The sequence below is a fragment of the Heloderma suspectum genome, chromosome 8 (genome assembly GCF_057233095.1).
Source record: "Heloderma suspectum isolate Gila_16-S chromosome 8, 16-S_ref, whole genome shotgun sequence".
Classification (NCBI taxonomy): Eukaryota; Metazoa; Chordata; class Lepidosauria; order Squamata; family Helodermatidae; genus Heloderma; species Heloderma suspectum.
In genome coordinates, this window is record NC_139465.1 from 15,741,231 (window position 1) to 15,758,583 (window position 17,353).

The following is a 17,353-nucleotide window of genomic DNA, read 5'->3' on the forward strand; positions in this document are numbered from 1 at the left end:
CTTTCAGCAGAAAGCTTTGCCCATGTCATGGTACAGCACAAATATACCATGTAACATGGCTAAATCTGCAATTCAGGGAGAGTTCCCAGTTCCAAGAGCTTTTTAATTAATGGGGGAATTGGAAAATATTTTTGGAGAATATTTTCTGGAAAAAAAAACCTCCTATGAAATATTCTCTTTTTTGCAATCAATGAAATGCTTTTTATGATTCAGATGCCTCCATCTTATGCAGCATATGAAATAACACTGCCCATATTTGGAAATACACCAAATCCGGAAATCAACAAACATGTGAAAGAACAGAGACAGTTCTCTCAATCTGTGCAAACTTCAAGTTTTCAGAAGTCCATGAAAATTAAAATGGAAGGTCAGATTCAGAACCAGAAGTTACTAATCTTTCAGAAAATGATTCTGATTAGATTTGAGATCTGAAGCATTTTGAAGGTCATGTTTCTTCTTTAAATGTGACTAATCTTGTCCACAATTCATATGCTATAATGTGCATACAGTAACAATTCAAGTTATAATTCAGTATCTAAATATGCTGCTAGTCCTCAATATTGTGACTGCATGAGACCCTTTGTCCATGTAATACTTCCTTTTGTTTTCTACAACACGTATGGTGTCTATTTTCTACTTTTTTTTTCCCCTGCTTCTTGGTGATTTGTGCAGTGCTTAGCTAACATAAGGTCCAATGCTTTGCAGCTCTCTTTAGTATTAGGTATATTCACAATTCTGCTTGTACCCAAGGGAAGATAGCTGGCACCTTTAGATGGCTGGTAAAAACTATACTGTTCTTCCAACCTTATAGTAATGAATGCCATTCTTTAGAACATAAGAACATAATAAGAGCCATGTTGGATCAGACCAAATTCTATGTGAATTTAGCATTAAAAATGAAATTCTATTTACAGGCATGATAAAAACATAACATAAGAAGAGCCATGTTGGATCAGACCAAGGGTTCATCTAGTCCAGCATTCTGTTCACACAGTGGCCAACCTGCTGCCCATGGGAAACTCCCAAGCGGGACATGAGTGAAACAGCACCCTCCTGCCCTTGTTCCCCAGCAACTGGTGTACATAGGCTTACTGCCTCTGATACTGGAGGTAGCATAGAGCAATCAGGACTAGTAGCCATGGATAGCCTTTTCCTCCAGGAATTTGTCTAACCCACTTTTAAAGCCATCCAAACTGGTGGCCATCACGTCTTGTGGCAGCAAATTCCATAGTTTAACTATGCACTGTGTGAAGAAGTCCTTCCTTTTATCTGTCCTGAATCTCCCACCTATCAGCTTTATAGGATGACCCCGGATTCTAGTATTATGATAGAGAGAAATATCTCCTTGTCCACATTCTCCACACCAAGCATAACTTTATACACCTCTATCATGTCTCCCCTTACCCTCCTTTTTTCCAAGCTAAACAATTTCAGCTGCTGTAACCTTCCTTCACAGGGAGTTGCTCCACCCCCTTGACCATTTTAGTTGCCCCTCTCTGCACTTTTTCCAACTCTACAATATCTTTTTTTAGGTGCAGTGACCAGAACTGTACACAGTATTCCAAGTGTGGTCACATCATAGATTTGTATAAGGGCAGTATGATATTGGCAGTTTTAGTCTCAATTCCTTCCCTAATTATGCCTAACACGGACTTTGTCTTTTTTACAGCAGCCACACACTGGGTTGACATTTTCATCAAGCTGTCCAAGATCTCTTCCTTGGTCTGTCACTGCTAGCTCAGATCCCATCAGGTTATACTTGAAGCTGGGACTTTTTTGCCCCAACGTGCATCACTTTACACTTGCTTACACTGAACCACATTTGCCATTTGGATGCCCTTTCTCCCAGTTTGATTTTTAGAAAGTTCCCATTTTATTGCAATGAATTTATCTGTTTTGTTTGAGTTTTGTATGGAATTGTATTTTATTGTGATTTTGCTGTAAATCACCTCAAGCACTTACTGAGTAGCAAGGTGAATCAGAAATTTATTTAATTAGAATATTTTTGGATCACCCCTCCACTCAGTGGGTGCTTGTACAATAAAAATACAAAGATAAAAATACCAAAACCTAAAATATATTTTAAAACTGGAGATTAATGATAAGAACAGAGAGAGGCATGAACTACTAAATGCTCGGCTGAACAGTATCATGTTTGCTAGCTGTCTAAATGACACTAAGAAGAACACTAGCCTAACCCCCCCTAGGGAGGGCATTCCACAACTGGGGTGCTGCTACACAAAAGGGGCTGTTATGAGTGCCCATCAACCTCACCTCTCTAGGAGATGGAACATGCAACAGGGCTTTAGATGACAAGTGCAAAGTTCAGGCAGGCTCATACAAGAGGAGGTGGTCTTTTAGATACCTATAAAGCCCTAAATGACTTGGGGCCAGGGGAAGAATCAGAATATAAATTGTGCTTGGAAACCAATTGGAAGCCAGTGCAGCTGTTTCAAGTTTGGTCTGTAAAACTCACACCAGACAAAAATCTGGCTGCTCCATTTTGCACTAGCTGAAGTTTCCAAACACTCTTCAAGGGCAGGCTCACATGCAGCACATTATAGTAATCAAAACACCAGATGATTTGCACGGATCATTGTGGCCAGATCCACATCCCCCAGGAAGAGACACAACTGGTGCACCAACTGAAGCTGGGAAAAGAACTCCTGGCCACCGCTGCCACCTGACCATCCAGGAGCAGCACTGGATCCAAGAGCACCCCCAAGCTGCATACATGAACCTTCAGAGGGAGCGCTACTCTATCCAGAACAGGCTGGATTCCCCATCCCAGGTTGGCCTGTCTACTTGCCAAAAGGACCTCCATTCTGTCTGAATTGAGCTTCAGGTTTGTTCACCCACATCCAGTCCCTCACTGCACCCAGGATTTCCACAGTCTCCTTGGCATCACTTGAAAAGGAGAGATAGAGCTGGGCATAATCAACCTAGTGATGAGACCCAACCCCCAAACTCCGGACGACCTCTCTCAGCAGCTTTATGTATATGTTAAACAGCATGGTGGAAAAAATAAAGCTTGGAGAAACCTCTTAAGCAAATAGATGATGAAAAATCCCCCAGCCCCATCTTCTTGGGATACTCAGCCAAATGTGACTAGAACCACAACATGGTGCCTTTATTAAAGAAATAAAGCAACATTAAAGCGTTTAAGGGCGCAGTCATATAGAGATAGTCATCAGCCTCCGAAGTCATAGGCTGACAACTATCCAATACAGGAGAACTATCCAGGGTGGCTGGAGCACGGAGATGATGCCTTTCTCTGTGCTCCGGCTGCCCTGCATTTTTGGCTAGATAGGCAGTTTTGCCTATCTAGATGGGGAGCTTCAGAGCAGGAGGGGGGATGCCGCGTGGTGCATAGGAAGCTGAGTAACACGGCTTCCACGGACTCCTCCCCTCCCCCAGGACCTCCCCCTTTTCCCCATCCCCACTCTGTTTTCGAGTGCAGAGAGAACCACACCAGCTACAAGGGGCAGGGGAGAGGGTGGAGAACATCGTTTCAGGGAACCAAGGTCGGAGCCCTGGCTCCCACCTCTTTTCCCAGAAACTGAAAAATCCTATGGCCCTCTAGATAGTGTCTAGTGGCCATAGGATTGCTCCCACCATATCTTCGAGGCTCCAATTCTATATATACTTACCTGGAGCAAGCTCTCCTAAGCAAACTGGGTTTTACTTCTGGGCAAACATGCATACGATTGCTCTGTAAATTTCATAAATATGTCAGATAATACAATTCTATATCCTAATTAAGGTTTAAACGATGTTGATATGCTGTTAAAGCAGTAAAATAACTTTAGGTTTGATGAAGTATTGCAAATATTTTAATTTTTCCCAAACTATCCGTGCTCTTCCCTGCACCCTCTGTCCCCCAACCCCTGCAACCACCACAAAATGTGCATTTTTCCCTGGCTTCAAAATTCTCTGGAAATGTTACATCTCTAACCTCTCAACAGTTTTAAATCAGCTTCACTCGTTTCCTGTCCATTTCCAGGCAAAATTCAAATGCCTATGAAGGCTGAAACCTGACTATCTGCTCTCAGATGAACCTGCACACAAGTGTGTTATCAGAGGCCCTTCTCCAGATCCCCTGCCATCAGTACAATGTGACTCTTGGGAAGAGGGCCTTTTCTATGGTGGCATCCCAGATATAAAATGTTCTCCCCATGGCTGCTCATTTGGTGCCTGTTCTGGTTACCTTTAGGTGCCAGGCCAAGACTTTTTTTTTTTTATCTAGCCAGACCTTTAGTGATTGGAACTTTTTTATTGCTTTTATTGCTTCTCAAGTTTAAATTATTGTTTTTACTATATTAATTGCTCCATCATTTTTGTGTTTGCTCTTTTTAACTGTCGTTTTATTGTATTTTCCATCTTTTTCCATTTTCTTTCTTTCTAAAATGCCCTAGACAGTATTTGCAGAGGCAGGGCATAAATCATGTGATATAAATGAATATGTGGTATATCAAACAAGTAGGATTATTTTTAAAGATTATAGAAAAAATTATGTTCAAAAGGCAACAAAATCTGAAGGCTTTAAGTTACTCTATATGGTGGCAATGGGACACTCGGCAAGACAAGCACTCCAAGCTTTGGAAGGGTAGCATTATCAGATTTGCTGGTAATTAGCTAGTTAGAAGGTGACAGTCTGCAAAGTACTTTTTGGCACCAACAGATTACTAGCAATAATGGATTAAGTAGTGCTAGAAATCTGAATACACATAGAAGGACTGGAGGAAGACCACGTCAATGGAACAGTTACTCTACAGGTCCTTCAGGTTGAGAACATATATGGAAAGCAACAAAAAATCTCCCCCTCTAATAGTAGGGTGGCTAGCCAGAATTCAACTTCCCAGAGAGAAGAAGGGTTTCTAAACATAAAAGGGACCTCCCCCCAAGTATGCAGAAAAATATTGTTTGGGGTCTATTTTAAAGGCCCATGGAAGAAAGACTGAGGGCTATACCTGTGCACACCCGACAAACTGCCTTGTAACTTTGGCAGCATACGGGTAGAGTGCAGGCACAAGACATTAGGCTAAAGGGAAGCAACTGCTTGCTTGCTTTCAGTCTCAAGCACCCTTCCCAAGCCTCGTGGTCTCTAGATGTGTTGGACTTCAATCACATCAGCCCCAGCCAGCATGGCCAACTGTTAGGAATCCTGGGATTTGTAGCCCCCCAAAATCTGGAGGCTACCAGGTTGAGGAAGGCTGGCCTAGGATCTAACAAAAGGAGGGAAAATGAGGTTCAAAAATGCATGCCTGAAGACCTAATATGTTTCTCCTCTAGGATTCTTTGCAACTGAAAAGGGTTTAGGAAAGATAAGCACTTCCACCAAACCAAATCAACCCTCAGAGGACTATTTAGGGTACAGGTAAGCAACTCAGTGCCCTTCAGATGTTTTGAACTACAACCTCCATAATCCCAGACCACTGACCATGCTGGGTGGGGACACCAGGCTGCCTACCCCTGATTTAAGCCATGAAAGGGCCAGAACAACTAACAGCTTGAAGGATCCTGGAAGAGACAGGAATTTGGGTCTGCATTGCACACCTTCAGGCACGCATTTTAGGGGAGAGGCCATAGCTAAGCAATGGAGCACATGCTTTGTCTGCAGAAGGTCTCAGGTTCAATCCCCAGCATCTCTAGTCAAAAGGGTCAGGTAGCAGGTGATGGGGAAAAAAAACTTTGCCTGAGATCTTGGAGAGCCAATGCCAAAGTAGAAAATACTGAGACAGACCTGGCATAGTATAAGGCAGCTTCCTATGCATTCCCTCATGCTAATTTTCGCCAGACTCTTCCATGCAGAGCAACAAGTGGGATAACACCATCTTCCCTTACACACACATACTGGAAGATTCTGAGATGACCGCACCAGCCCTAAACCTAATGCTACTGCATAATAAAATAGGAGGAGGGATTTCCCCATCATTTACCCCTGTGATTATTCACAGGCCCCCCGAACTGAATGTTAATATTACAATGAAGTTATTACTTAGTAGTGTCTCACTCTTCGGAGGTTGAAAACAAATGTTTAATACCAATGATTACGAGTGTCAGAGATCTAATAATAAAACAGGAAAAATTTCAAACATAGCTAATGGGCTCAGCCTTAAAAGAAGAAATTTTATTTTTCCCATCTATTAACAACTTGCAATTGGGAAATTGCATGGTTACAGCAATACAATTATGCTGACAATGTTTATTAAATTTCAAGAAGAAAGGCAACATACTTTGGAGGGATTAAACAGATGGAATAAATTTCTTTTGAAGAAAAATATACCCAGGTACCAAGCCATCACACACTGATTATTGCAGGAATCTGTTCAACAGCATTTAATTTGGATAGAAAATGAGTGCTGATCTTAACAGATGGATTTGTGAACTTTTTGCTATTGCACAATCAAGACATAACCCTAACAGTTACAGATACTATTTTAGAACTTGCATGAATTTTATAATTGTCATGAAGGCTTTTCTGAATGTAGAAAAGTTCGACATCCTAATGTAAGAATGGGTACAGTTAAATGAAATCCTGATGATTTCCTCACTGAGTTGTATAAAATGAAAATGCTATTAACTAATACCATGATTTAATATTTTTACAAGTTGTTTTACATGTGTTTGGTTACGTCACTATTTTCTTTTCTTTTCTTTTCTAACACCTTGAACATAAAACAGATTGGGTTTTTGTACAAAGAATCAAATGGCCTACATTACCTTTCAATATATTGGTAGACAACTAATGGACGTTACTCAGAAGCCTTTGTAAATATCCCTTGTCTTTATCACCTTATCTACAGCTAGCTGATTAGTCAGCAATACTGAATGGGCTCAATTGTTCAATGGCACACAGAATTTTTTTTCAGACATGCATTTTTGTAGATGTACGTTGCTAAACCTGATATTGCCATGTTTGGTTTTTGAACCTACAATTATAAATTCAAAACTTAATGAAAAAATATTCTTTTAAATGAAAATTCCTCAAAAGGGTCATATAAAGGAAATCTTTCAAGGCTGAAAAGAGTACAGTAAGCTTACATATCATACTGGACTACAGATAACCGAGGATGGTAAATCCAGTCACGTGGGGCACAAATGATCCTACTTCTATGCACAAAGCTGGGGCCTTCAGGTCCTAGAAATCTATACTTTTAAGCTCTGTCAGGAAGACATATAAATGACTATGGGGCTGTTCTATCTCTTATCAGACTAGATTAACGGGTGAATGAGAGAAAGCTATGCTTACTTGAGTTAACTACTGATATCAGAATCTTGGAGGGAGACTTTTAACAACTAACACTGTTGATCAGATTGAAACAATATACAAGCAGGAAATAGTTTGCTACATTGGGAGGGGATACAGCCCAATAGCAGAGCAAATGCTTTGCATGTAGAGGGTCCAAAATTCCATCTCTGACATCCCCACTTACAGGGACATCCCACGACATTTCGTTGCTTGAGGCAAAGGACAAAATGGCACCTTCTCCCAATCAGAGACCATCTTCTACCGCACCTGAGGGCAGCAAGCAACATACCACAATCTTGTCCTCTTAACACTATGGTCCCCCGCATCTGCTACTTGAGTTGGCCTTCTCACCCTGCCTACTGATAGGGCTGGCCCTATCCACTTAATGTCAAGAAACAGAGCAACACCTGTACCTGAAGGTCCAGAAGGGCTATTGCCCGTTGAGGCTATATAGACCAATCGTCTGACTCCATGTAAGAGATTTCCTTATTCAGTGTGTACAACTGGACCACTGGCATAAGAGATTATCCTTTAACTTGGACAGCTAGCTCATTTGATCTATGCTACTGTGATGCTGAATTAAATATATCAGGACATTTCTCTTAAGACAAATATTACTCAGACCAAGCTAACAGTCTAAGTGGACAGTACTGCTAACACCTTGTAGCATTTCAGACAAGACACATAATAGGATTAAGCAATTCATGTTAGCCAGTGCAGTGGCAAACTATGTATCCATACAACTAAACTGTAGACACAATTTAGTTTACAAAATAAGCAATTAGTGAAACAAGGCTACTGTAAGAACAAGAGCAAATAACCATTTGATAAACTATGTTTTAGGAAATCAGCATCTCTGTTTATCTCAAAGAGGACAGGATGCAATTTACTGTAAAATTCAAAGTATTAATTGCACAAGTCTTGAGAAGCTGAAAATAAGCACATTTTTTAAAAAAGGAAGACTGCAAAGCAGATTGGAACAGAGTATTAAATGGTTCACAAAGCATCTAAGCAGACTAGGCAAAAAACTTTCCAGATTGATTCTACCAGTATGTGCTCCTGCTATACTACCTAAGTAGAACTTTTTTTAAAAAAAAGTCTGAATTCTTTTAAGCTCATGCACACCTGAATTCTATCATTCTTAGTCCTGTTTCATAAGGGGAACTGAGGCTGGAAAACATCAGCTTCCTCAAGTCCATGATAGCAGTAGCATTTGAACGCAGATCTTCCAGATCTTCTGTTCATTAGAACCTGGTCGCTATCAATTGATCTCATTTGTATTTTACTTAAGACCTCCCCACTTCAACTATGTAAAAGTAACATACTGCACTGAGTTGTTCACATTCACTACTTCCGCAGGTGGGTTTCGAAGTGGGGTGGGGAACTTCAGAGGGATTGGGGACCAGATTACCTTCTCCATGTGTTAAATGATGTCAGGGCCATGCCTGATGTCAGAATGGGGCCAAGCTCCCAGTGTGATTCGGCTTTGGTAGGCACCAGGGAAAGCCCGTGCACACCAAAGCCTCCCCAGCTGAGTAAAGGAGCACTCCCCCCATTCCATGCCTTGGCCTGAGGCCAAGCTTTGGCACGTGCTGACTTTCCCTGGCAGGGGAGGCTTCAATGCACACAGGCTGATTACTCAGCTTTTCCATGCCCAGTATAATACAGAAGTCCATGTTTCACAATTTTATTCAAATTTTATTATCTTGAAACCTGACCAGTAATTTACTAGAGCAGAAATATTGGAAGATTCTGCCTACAAATACTAAGAGAACCAGTTTTCTGCTAAGTTAAATGTCAAATGGGGAACACAAAGTCCAAAAAAAAAAGGCTTTTCTGTATGACTCCAGCCTACAATTGGCCATCATGAAAAGCTCAGGTTAACCCAGGGGTTGCCAGACAAAGAGATCCTAAGAGTGGATGCGCTTTCAGAATTGAGTAGTGATTTGAAGTAGTGATTGGCTTGGGGTCATTAAAGGGAAACTAATTTTGACTCCAACTCCTAAGCACTCGAATTCACAAGATTAGTTTAACTGGAAAGTCAACATATCTGAGAAAGATGCCATTTTCCACATTGGTGGTGTTTAGACATAATGCTAATCTATGGTTTAGTGTTATGTAAATGAGCTGGTTCATGACCCCCTCCTCTCTCTTCTTCCATCATTGCTGCATGATCAGAAGCTTTTGCTTCCATTTTCAACTAACTGAAGTTACTTGTTACGTGCAAACCCAGAGAAACTGTGGTTAATCTTAACTATGGTTTAGGGAAACAAGTGCCAGGTAACTGAAAAGTGGAGCAAAAGCATCCAATCGTCTTCTAGCAGCTGTGCCAGGAGAAGAGGGGAGGGTGCACAAGGAGGTAAAGGAATGCATAAAGGCCATAATTTAGTGTTGTGTCTAAACCAGATCACTGACTACACTTAGATTTCAGGCCAAACCATGGTTAAGGAAGCTTAACTTTGATTTGCTAGGATGCCTGAATCGATATACTTATGGCTGTTGCTCTATCTCCAGAGGATGCTGCACATAAAGAGTTCAGTGACAAGCAGATGAAGAATAAACAACACGCTATAGACCATGGTGTTGCTTATACATTTGGAAGCTCAAACCATGGCTTGGGTTCTAAACTACGGTTATTGCAAACCACTAAGCTACTGAATCTAAGGTGTATGATAAAAAAGGGACAAAACTCAAGAAAGAAGGAAGGAACGTTTCAAAACACACAACAATATTTAACAGAGAAACACTTTTGAGGAGATAATGGTTCTCTTCTCTATATATGTATTTTTAATCTTTCACTGTAGAATCTGGCCAAGGCCACTCTTAGGGGCACAACACAAGCCTGTAGATGGTTGTGTACATTATATTGACCACAAAATGAAGTACACCATTTAGTTGAGGCTAGATGTGCAGAGGTATTGTTTGTAAAAATTCCTGAAACATTTCAGTATACACAAAATATTAAAATTAAACAAGATATATAAATCAAACAGACAAAAACTGCAAGTTGTCTTGAAACTCTCTATTCAAGAATTAAAATTATAAACCAGATTTCATTGAACATAATGTTGACACATTTAACATATTGCTGTAAAATCACCTAATGCATGATAATGCAAAGTGGTATTATGGGTTGCTATAGTTTAAAAAAATTACCGAATCACAGACCACACAGGTAGCATAATCACCTTCCGGTGGGCTTTAAATTTAAGTAACATGGAAAAAAGCAAAAATAACAGCAAGAATGAGGTAGGAAAAATAGGGTGTGTGGGTGGAACACTAAGAGATCTTTGTTACAGATATTTGTTAAATTAAGTGTAACATGCCATGGAGTTGTGCATTAACTGCGCAGAAGACTTTCTTCCACGCCCTCTTTGCTCTGCACACAGGCACAAGATTTGTATTCAGAAAGGCACCTATCTCCTGGGATCCTGCATAATGTAACACTATTTTACAAAGATTTTATTTAGAAAATGTGGAATTGCACATAAAAACGAGTCTTTGGAAGAGCCAACCAAGGAGGCAATTTCTGTGTAAGATTCCCTGGTCCGCTGAACACCCAGCCCTATGCTCTTTATCAGACACAGTCTGTGTGTAATATGCCTCCTGGCCCACGCACTCCCATGCGTTGGAACACATGCTGCGACAGCACAGGGTGGTGCTACAGTCGCAGGACCAAGAGACTCAACCCTGAACATGTCCTTTTGTACAGTATGCATGCTGTTACTGGGGTATTTAAGAGCACACAAGGTACATGTTTACTCATTCTTCCCTACCCACAGAAAAGTATGCATCTAGATGGATCCCTACCCTTTTCTGTGTGCAAATAAGCAACAACAGGCTAAAGCAATGACGGCCTGGCATATCCTGGCAAGTACCAAAAATCTGTAGAATGAGAGATGTAAAAGACCCCCACCCCCCATGGATGTACATAGGATGCACATAGGATGCAAAGGTTAAGGCAATAAACAATATTTGAAAGGGGGATGCACAACATCCTATCATGATAGAGGCCTGTCTTTCAAATGAGAACAGAAACATGTTCTTGCTTCCCATGCCATGTGCTTCTGGGCCAAGATTGTCAGGCAGTGTTTTAAAGAGACTATCCATTAATCAAGTGCATCACTGTACTGCAGGATATAATGAAAACGTCACAACGTCCACATACAAGTATCTCATAGAAGTTTTTTTTTTTAATCACCTTACACCAACCTGGGTCATGTGTTGTTTTCCCCCCTCCACCGAACATACACCCCAATGGCCACCAACCTAACTTAATACCCCAAATTCCGTCAGAATCAACCCTTTAGCAATAGACAAGTCTGGCTAACCCCACAAGCACAGTCCCTGCCTTACAGACTTCTGCAGCATGACAGCCATGCTCTCTTAGGCCTTCCCCAATAATCAGTCCACACATTATTGCTTTGTTCTACAATCCACTTAATCCAATGAGGTCCCCCCAAAGAAATACTTCAAAAGCCTACTCTGCAGCATATCTGCAGCCAAGCCTAACCAGCACACCTACCATACCCAGTACTATGGCCACCCTGACCTGTACCACCATAATATGAGTCCCATCCCTGGTACTTCTTCAACCCAGTTTGTGGGTCTGAGCTTTGGCTAACTTTCGATTCTTTTCCAGTATTTCTCAATGGTAGCCTGGAGGTAGGGCTCAACCCAGGGTGGAGTTCAGCCCTGGAAATATATTCTGAACACCCTGAAACATCCTTTTTTTAAAAAAAAAGAGAGAGAGAACCTGCAAGCACGTGCGAAATGCAGCTGCCTCACCACTGAGCAACCCCTACCAGCCTAGGCATCTGGGATTAGACCTGTGGGGACCTCTAGGTCCAAAAGTATGGCTCCCATACAGACATGCCCTTAACTAAGAGGAAATAAGTTGACCTTTGCCTAGAATACTTGGCTGTTCTCAATCAATATATTAAGTACACAGCGCACTGGAGCAACTGCTCCGCAGTTTTATAATCTTGGCTAGCCTGCAATCGTATACAGCCTTTCCTGGGAGTAAGTCCCTCTGAACTCAATGGGGCCTACTTCTGAGTAGACATATAGCGTGTGACTGTTCCTACCTCTTCCCCCGCTTCCCTACTTTTCCCAATCGTATGCCCTTTTGTGCGTTTCTACGCCCTTTCCAATACATCCCCTTCGCTAGGCCTCTCTCCGGGGGGAGAGAGAAAGAGAGGGAAAAAGATAAGGGGGGGGAGAAAGAAAAGGGAGAATCAGCCCCCTTCCAGGCTCCTCACCCCACCACTCCTTGGCTGTAATTCGTCTTCTTCCACGGGGTGCCGATGTAGGCGGGCTCGTCCGGGCCGGCCTGCGGCCTTCCCAGGGGGCCGTCCCCTGGCGCCGGGTCCCCGCTTTCTCCGGCGGGCCCTAACAAGAGCGTGTAATTGAGGCCGAAGGTGCTGGCCTTGTTGTCCCGTTTCCTCTTGTTGCTGGCGGCCGAACTGTTCGAGGAGGCGGCGGCGGCGTGAGCCGAAGCCGAAGCGGCGGCGGGGGAAGGCGAGGCGGCGACGGCGGAGGCGGAAGAGACGGCTGCGGCGGGCGGCGCGGGCGATGCCCGAGCGCCTGGCCGGCCTACCCAGGCGGCGGCCGGCGGCTGCGGAGAGGCCTGCCGCCGCGGGTGGTGGTGATGGTGGTGGTGGTGGTGGCTGTGCTGCTGCTGCTGCTGGCGGCCGGCGCTCTCGAGCGGCAGGAAGTCGGGCTGGGCGTCGCAGCGGGGGCCGCGGGACATGCCGGGCGGCGAGGCTGGGCCGGCCCCGGGGCGGGCGGCGGCGGCGGGAGCCGAGGCGGAGGCCGGCGGCGCTGAGGCGTTTTGCTGCTGCTGCTGCTGCTGGGCGCGCTGCTGCTCGTGCTGCTGCTGGAAGTAGAGGTTGCGGACCCCTTGCGTGGTCTCCCAGATCTGCATCCACAGGCGGTTCGAGGGGCCGAGCTGCTCTGGCTGGAACCAGGCGATCCGGGGATCCATCAAACGGGGGCCCGACCCTCGAGCGACCGGGCTGCTCCTCCTCCCACGCGTCCCCCGGCCCGGCCCGGCCCGGCCGAGGCGGCCGAGAGCCCGGCAGCGCCCACCGGCTCCCAGCGCTGACGGCGGGCGGCTGTAGGCACGGCGGGGGCACGGGCAGGGCAGGGCAAGGCGAGGCAGAAAGCGCGCGGGGGAAGGGGGAGCCCTCCGCCAGGCTCCCCGGGCCCTGCGTCGCCTCTCCCCGCGGGCGGGCGGCCGGGCTGGTTGGCCGCCGCGCCGCAGCCGCCGCCTTCCTCGGCGGCCTCCTTTCCCTAGGAAAACCGGCTCGCCTGTCGCAAGCTGGGTCGCTCGCTCGCTCGGCCTCCGACTGACTTCCTCGCGAGCACCGCGGCCGCTTCTCCGCCTCCGGCGCCACACAGCGGCCCCCGCCCCTCCTGACGAGCGAGGCGGGGCCCGGCCGAAGAGGCGGCCGCCGCACGGGCCGCGCGTAATAAAGGCGCGGGAGGGAGACGGAGGGCGGCGGCGAGGAGAAGGCGGCGGGCCGGCGCGCTGTGGCCGGGCCTGCCGCGCCCCGCGCCCTGGAAGCGTGCGCGGTACACGCCACGCTAGGCCTCGCCCGCCCCGCGCTCCCTTAGGCGCGCCGGTGCCACAGTTACACACACACGCGCGCACACGCACACACACACACTCAGTCGCACCGTAGCGCTCAGCCCCGCACTTTTGAGAATTATTATTAAATGAGGCAATAGTTCTCGCGGAGTTCCTTTTATTGGGTTGCAGATCAGTCCGTCCTAAAGGAAATCAACCCTGAGTGCTCCTTGGAAGGACAGATACTGAAGCTGAAGCTCGAATATTTTGGCCACCTAATGCGAAGAGAAAACTCCCTGGAAAAGACCCTGGTGCTGGGAAAGACTGAGGGCAAAAGGAGAAGGGGACGGCAGAGGATGAGATGGCTGGATAGCATCCCCGATGCAATGATTATGAACTTGAGCACGCTCCGGGAGAGAGCGCAGGACAGGAAGGCCTGGCGTGCTGTGGTCCATGGGGTCATGAAGAATTGATGCTTTCGAACTGTGGTGCTGGAGAAGACTCTTAGGAGTCCCCTGGACTGCAAGGAGGTCAAATCAGTCCATCCTAAAGGAAATCAACCCTGACTGCTCATTGGAAGGACAGATACTGAAGCTGAAGCTCCAATATTTTGGCCACCTAATGCGAAGAGAAAACTCTCTGGAAAAGACCCTGACGCTGGGAAAGACTGAGGGCGAAAGGAGAAGGGGACGGCAGAGGATGAGATGGCTAGATAGTATCACCGATGCAATGAATATGAACTTGAGCATGCTCCGGGAGAGAGCGCAGGACAGGAAGGCCTGGCATGCTATGGTCCATGGGGTCACGTTCAGTCGTATCCGACTCTTCAAGAACAACAAGTTGGTTTTAGTGCAGGGATGGCCTGCCTCATTCCGCAGATGGTGACTGCAGCCATGAAATTAAAAGACGCTTGCTCCTTGGGAGAAAAGCTATGGCAAGCCTAGACAGCAAAGTAAGAAGCAGAGACATCACCTTGCCGACAAAGGTTCGTATAATCAAAGCTACGGTTTTCCCAGTAGCAACGTACGGCTGTGAGAGCTGGACTATAAGGAAGGCTGAGCGCCGAAGAATCGATGCTTTCAAACTGTGGTGCTGGAGAAGACTCTTACGAGTCCCCTGGACTGCAAAGAGGTCCAATCAGTCAATCCTAAAGGAAATCAACCCTGAGTGCTCATTGGAAGGACAGATACTGAAGCCGAAGCTCAAATATTTTGGCCACCTAATGAGAAGAGAAAACTCTCTGGAAAAGACCCTGATGCTGGGAAAGATTGAAGGCAAAAGGAGAAGGGGATGGCAGAGGATGAGATGGCTAGATAGCATCACCGATGCAATGAATATGGACTTGAGCACGCTCCGGGAGAGAGCGCAGGACAAGAAGGCCTGGCGTGCTGTGGTCCATGGGGTCACGAAGAGTCGGACACGACTGAACGACTGAACAACAACCACAGCTCATGCTTTACCACTACATCATCATCATCATCATCCTATTGCGCTTCTGTACCGCCTTACAGAATTGGAACTAACCAAGGCGGTTTGCAAAAATTGAAACAAAAATAAGGACATGGTAAAACGGAGGGAACTGCTGTAGTAGGCTAGTGGAGTTGCCACACTACTCCGCAGTAGCAAGCGCGGAATGAAGTCCTGCAGAACTGAGTTCTTGCGGATAACCGGAATTAACTGTTCTTTTGTAATATGAATTGGGCCGTACCTCTCATGGCCGAAGCCAGAGGTGCTGCCGTCTTGTTACAGCAAATGCAAGACTTGAGTCAATGATTTAAAAGGCTTCGGTCGCAATGCTATACTCAGCTTATCTGGGATTCAGTCCAAATACTTACTTCTGAGTAGATATGCAAAGGGTTGCACTGTAAATGATTTATTGTGGCATGGACTTTAGAAGACTAGAGGCTATTTCGTCGAATGCATCTCAAGAACACACACAGGTGTTTCAAGATGTCGGCCACCAGATCTGGTGGCACCTTAAAAGGACTAAGTGATATACTGCAGTACTTTCAGGAAGCTAAAGCCCTCTTCAACAAATGCATAACTCTTAGGTCATTTAGCTTAAGCCTTCCCATCTTTGCTCCAACTCCCTATTGATGGCCCAAGCTATTTTAGGAAACTGAGGCAGAAAATCTTAATGGCATGGTGACAAAAATAATGGGATATTCATTGACAAGCTGCTGTCCTTTCATGCTACCTCCCACTCCCCCCGTTGGCCACCCTAAGAATATAACCTAAGAAGAGCAGGGCTGGATTGGACCAAAGGCCTATCGAGTCCAGTGTTCTGTTCTGACAGTGGCCAAGCCAATCAACTCCTCTTGGAAGTCCACAAGCAGGACATGAGGTCAACAGGACCCTCTCAATTCAAGTTCCCCAGCTGCTGGTATTGACAAGCAAATTGCTTCTGATATCAGAAGTAATATATAGCCATGACTAGTGACGACTGATAACCTTATCCTCCAAAGTGCACTACCTCATAAATGCCTTGTGGGAGGGCCAGCTTCTTATACACCACTGTGCCCATAGTACAGTACAAAATGCCACATACACACCCTTCATTCCAGGGGCCCGATCCTGACCCACTCACACACTTTTCTTGATATTGTTAATAATAGTAAAAATAATAAAATAATAAAAGTTACTTGACAGTTCATATTTGTCCTCATGCACCATCCTCTCAGTTGCTGCTATAAACACCGTTCATTGGCAACATTTTACCACCCAATGTGGGGGGCTCTAGGCTGCCCCACCACCATCTCTAGGATTGTTTGCTTTAATATTTACTTTTATGTCACAGTTTATTGCACAAGGTCCTTTATGTTATCTTCACACACACCCTGCACTCTCTCTCATACACGTAACCTTTTGGTAAAAAGATATTTGGCCTGTCTAGGTCCTGCTGCCCTCACCTTTGATATTTTTATTCATACCTGTATAATTTAAGTCTATAACTCAGTTTACAATTCTACATTCAAAGATAGTAGATGCATGCTTTCTTCAGTCACTGCTTATGTACACCACCTTCATGAACTGCAGTGTATCTGTAGTCTCCCCTTAGGCCAATGCTCTATCCTTAGAACAGTTTTTAATTCCAAACCTCAGCTATGGAACTCATGAATAATAAAGATGGTCACTTTGGCCATGTGTAGTGAGCCTTACTTTCTGATCTTAAACTATAGCATGTTCTCTGAATACATCTAAGAGTAACAAGGGGACGAGCTCTTAGGAAAGGCCACACAATCTGTGATCCCATAAGCCAAATGCAGGTCCCTAGCCACATATTGTAGCCTGCCAAGTGCTGGCAACTTCTAAGTTTTGTTTTAATTTTAAGGACTTAAATCAATACAGAATGATAACAACACAAGTACTTAAGAAAGTAAGAGGCCTGACAAAATCATTTGTAAAGGAAGTAGGAAAGAATCCTATAGCATCCAGAAACAATGCTTTTCCTCTGTTAACAAGATTCGTTTTACAAAATGAAATAAAGGGTGACCAATTTGTCATATTTAGTCCGGAGTTTTTACAGGCCT

At 45.0% G+C, this 17,353-nt stretch overlaps 1 protein-coding gene across 2 annotated transcripts in view; it reads right to left on the reverse strand.

The window, feature by feature from the left end:
• The window catches only part of TENT4B (terminal nucleotidyltransferase 4B), a 59,858-nt gene extending 46,047 nt beyond the window's left edge, over positions 1–13,811 (reverse strand). Inside the window, exon 1 of one of the 2 annotated variants that reach the window (XM_084812994.1) lies at positions 12,514–13,811. In XM_084812994.1, the coding sequence (XP_084669120.1) occupies positions 12,514–13,238 (725 nt within the window). In that variant the 5' untranslated portion in view covers positions 13,239–13,811. The remainder of the gene's footprint in view (positions 1–12,513) is intronic. The other variant, XM_084812995.1, reaches the window with a different exon arrangement.
• Positions 13,812–17,353: the final 3,542 nt, after the last annotated feature.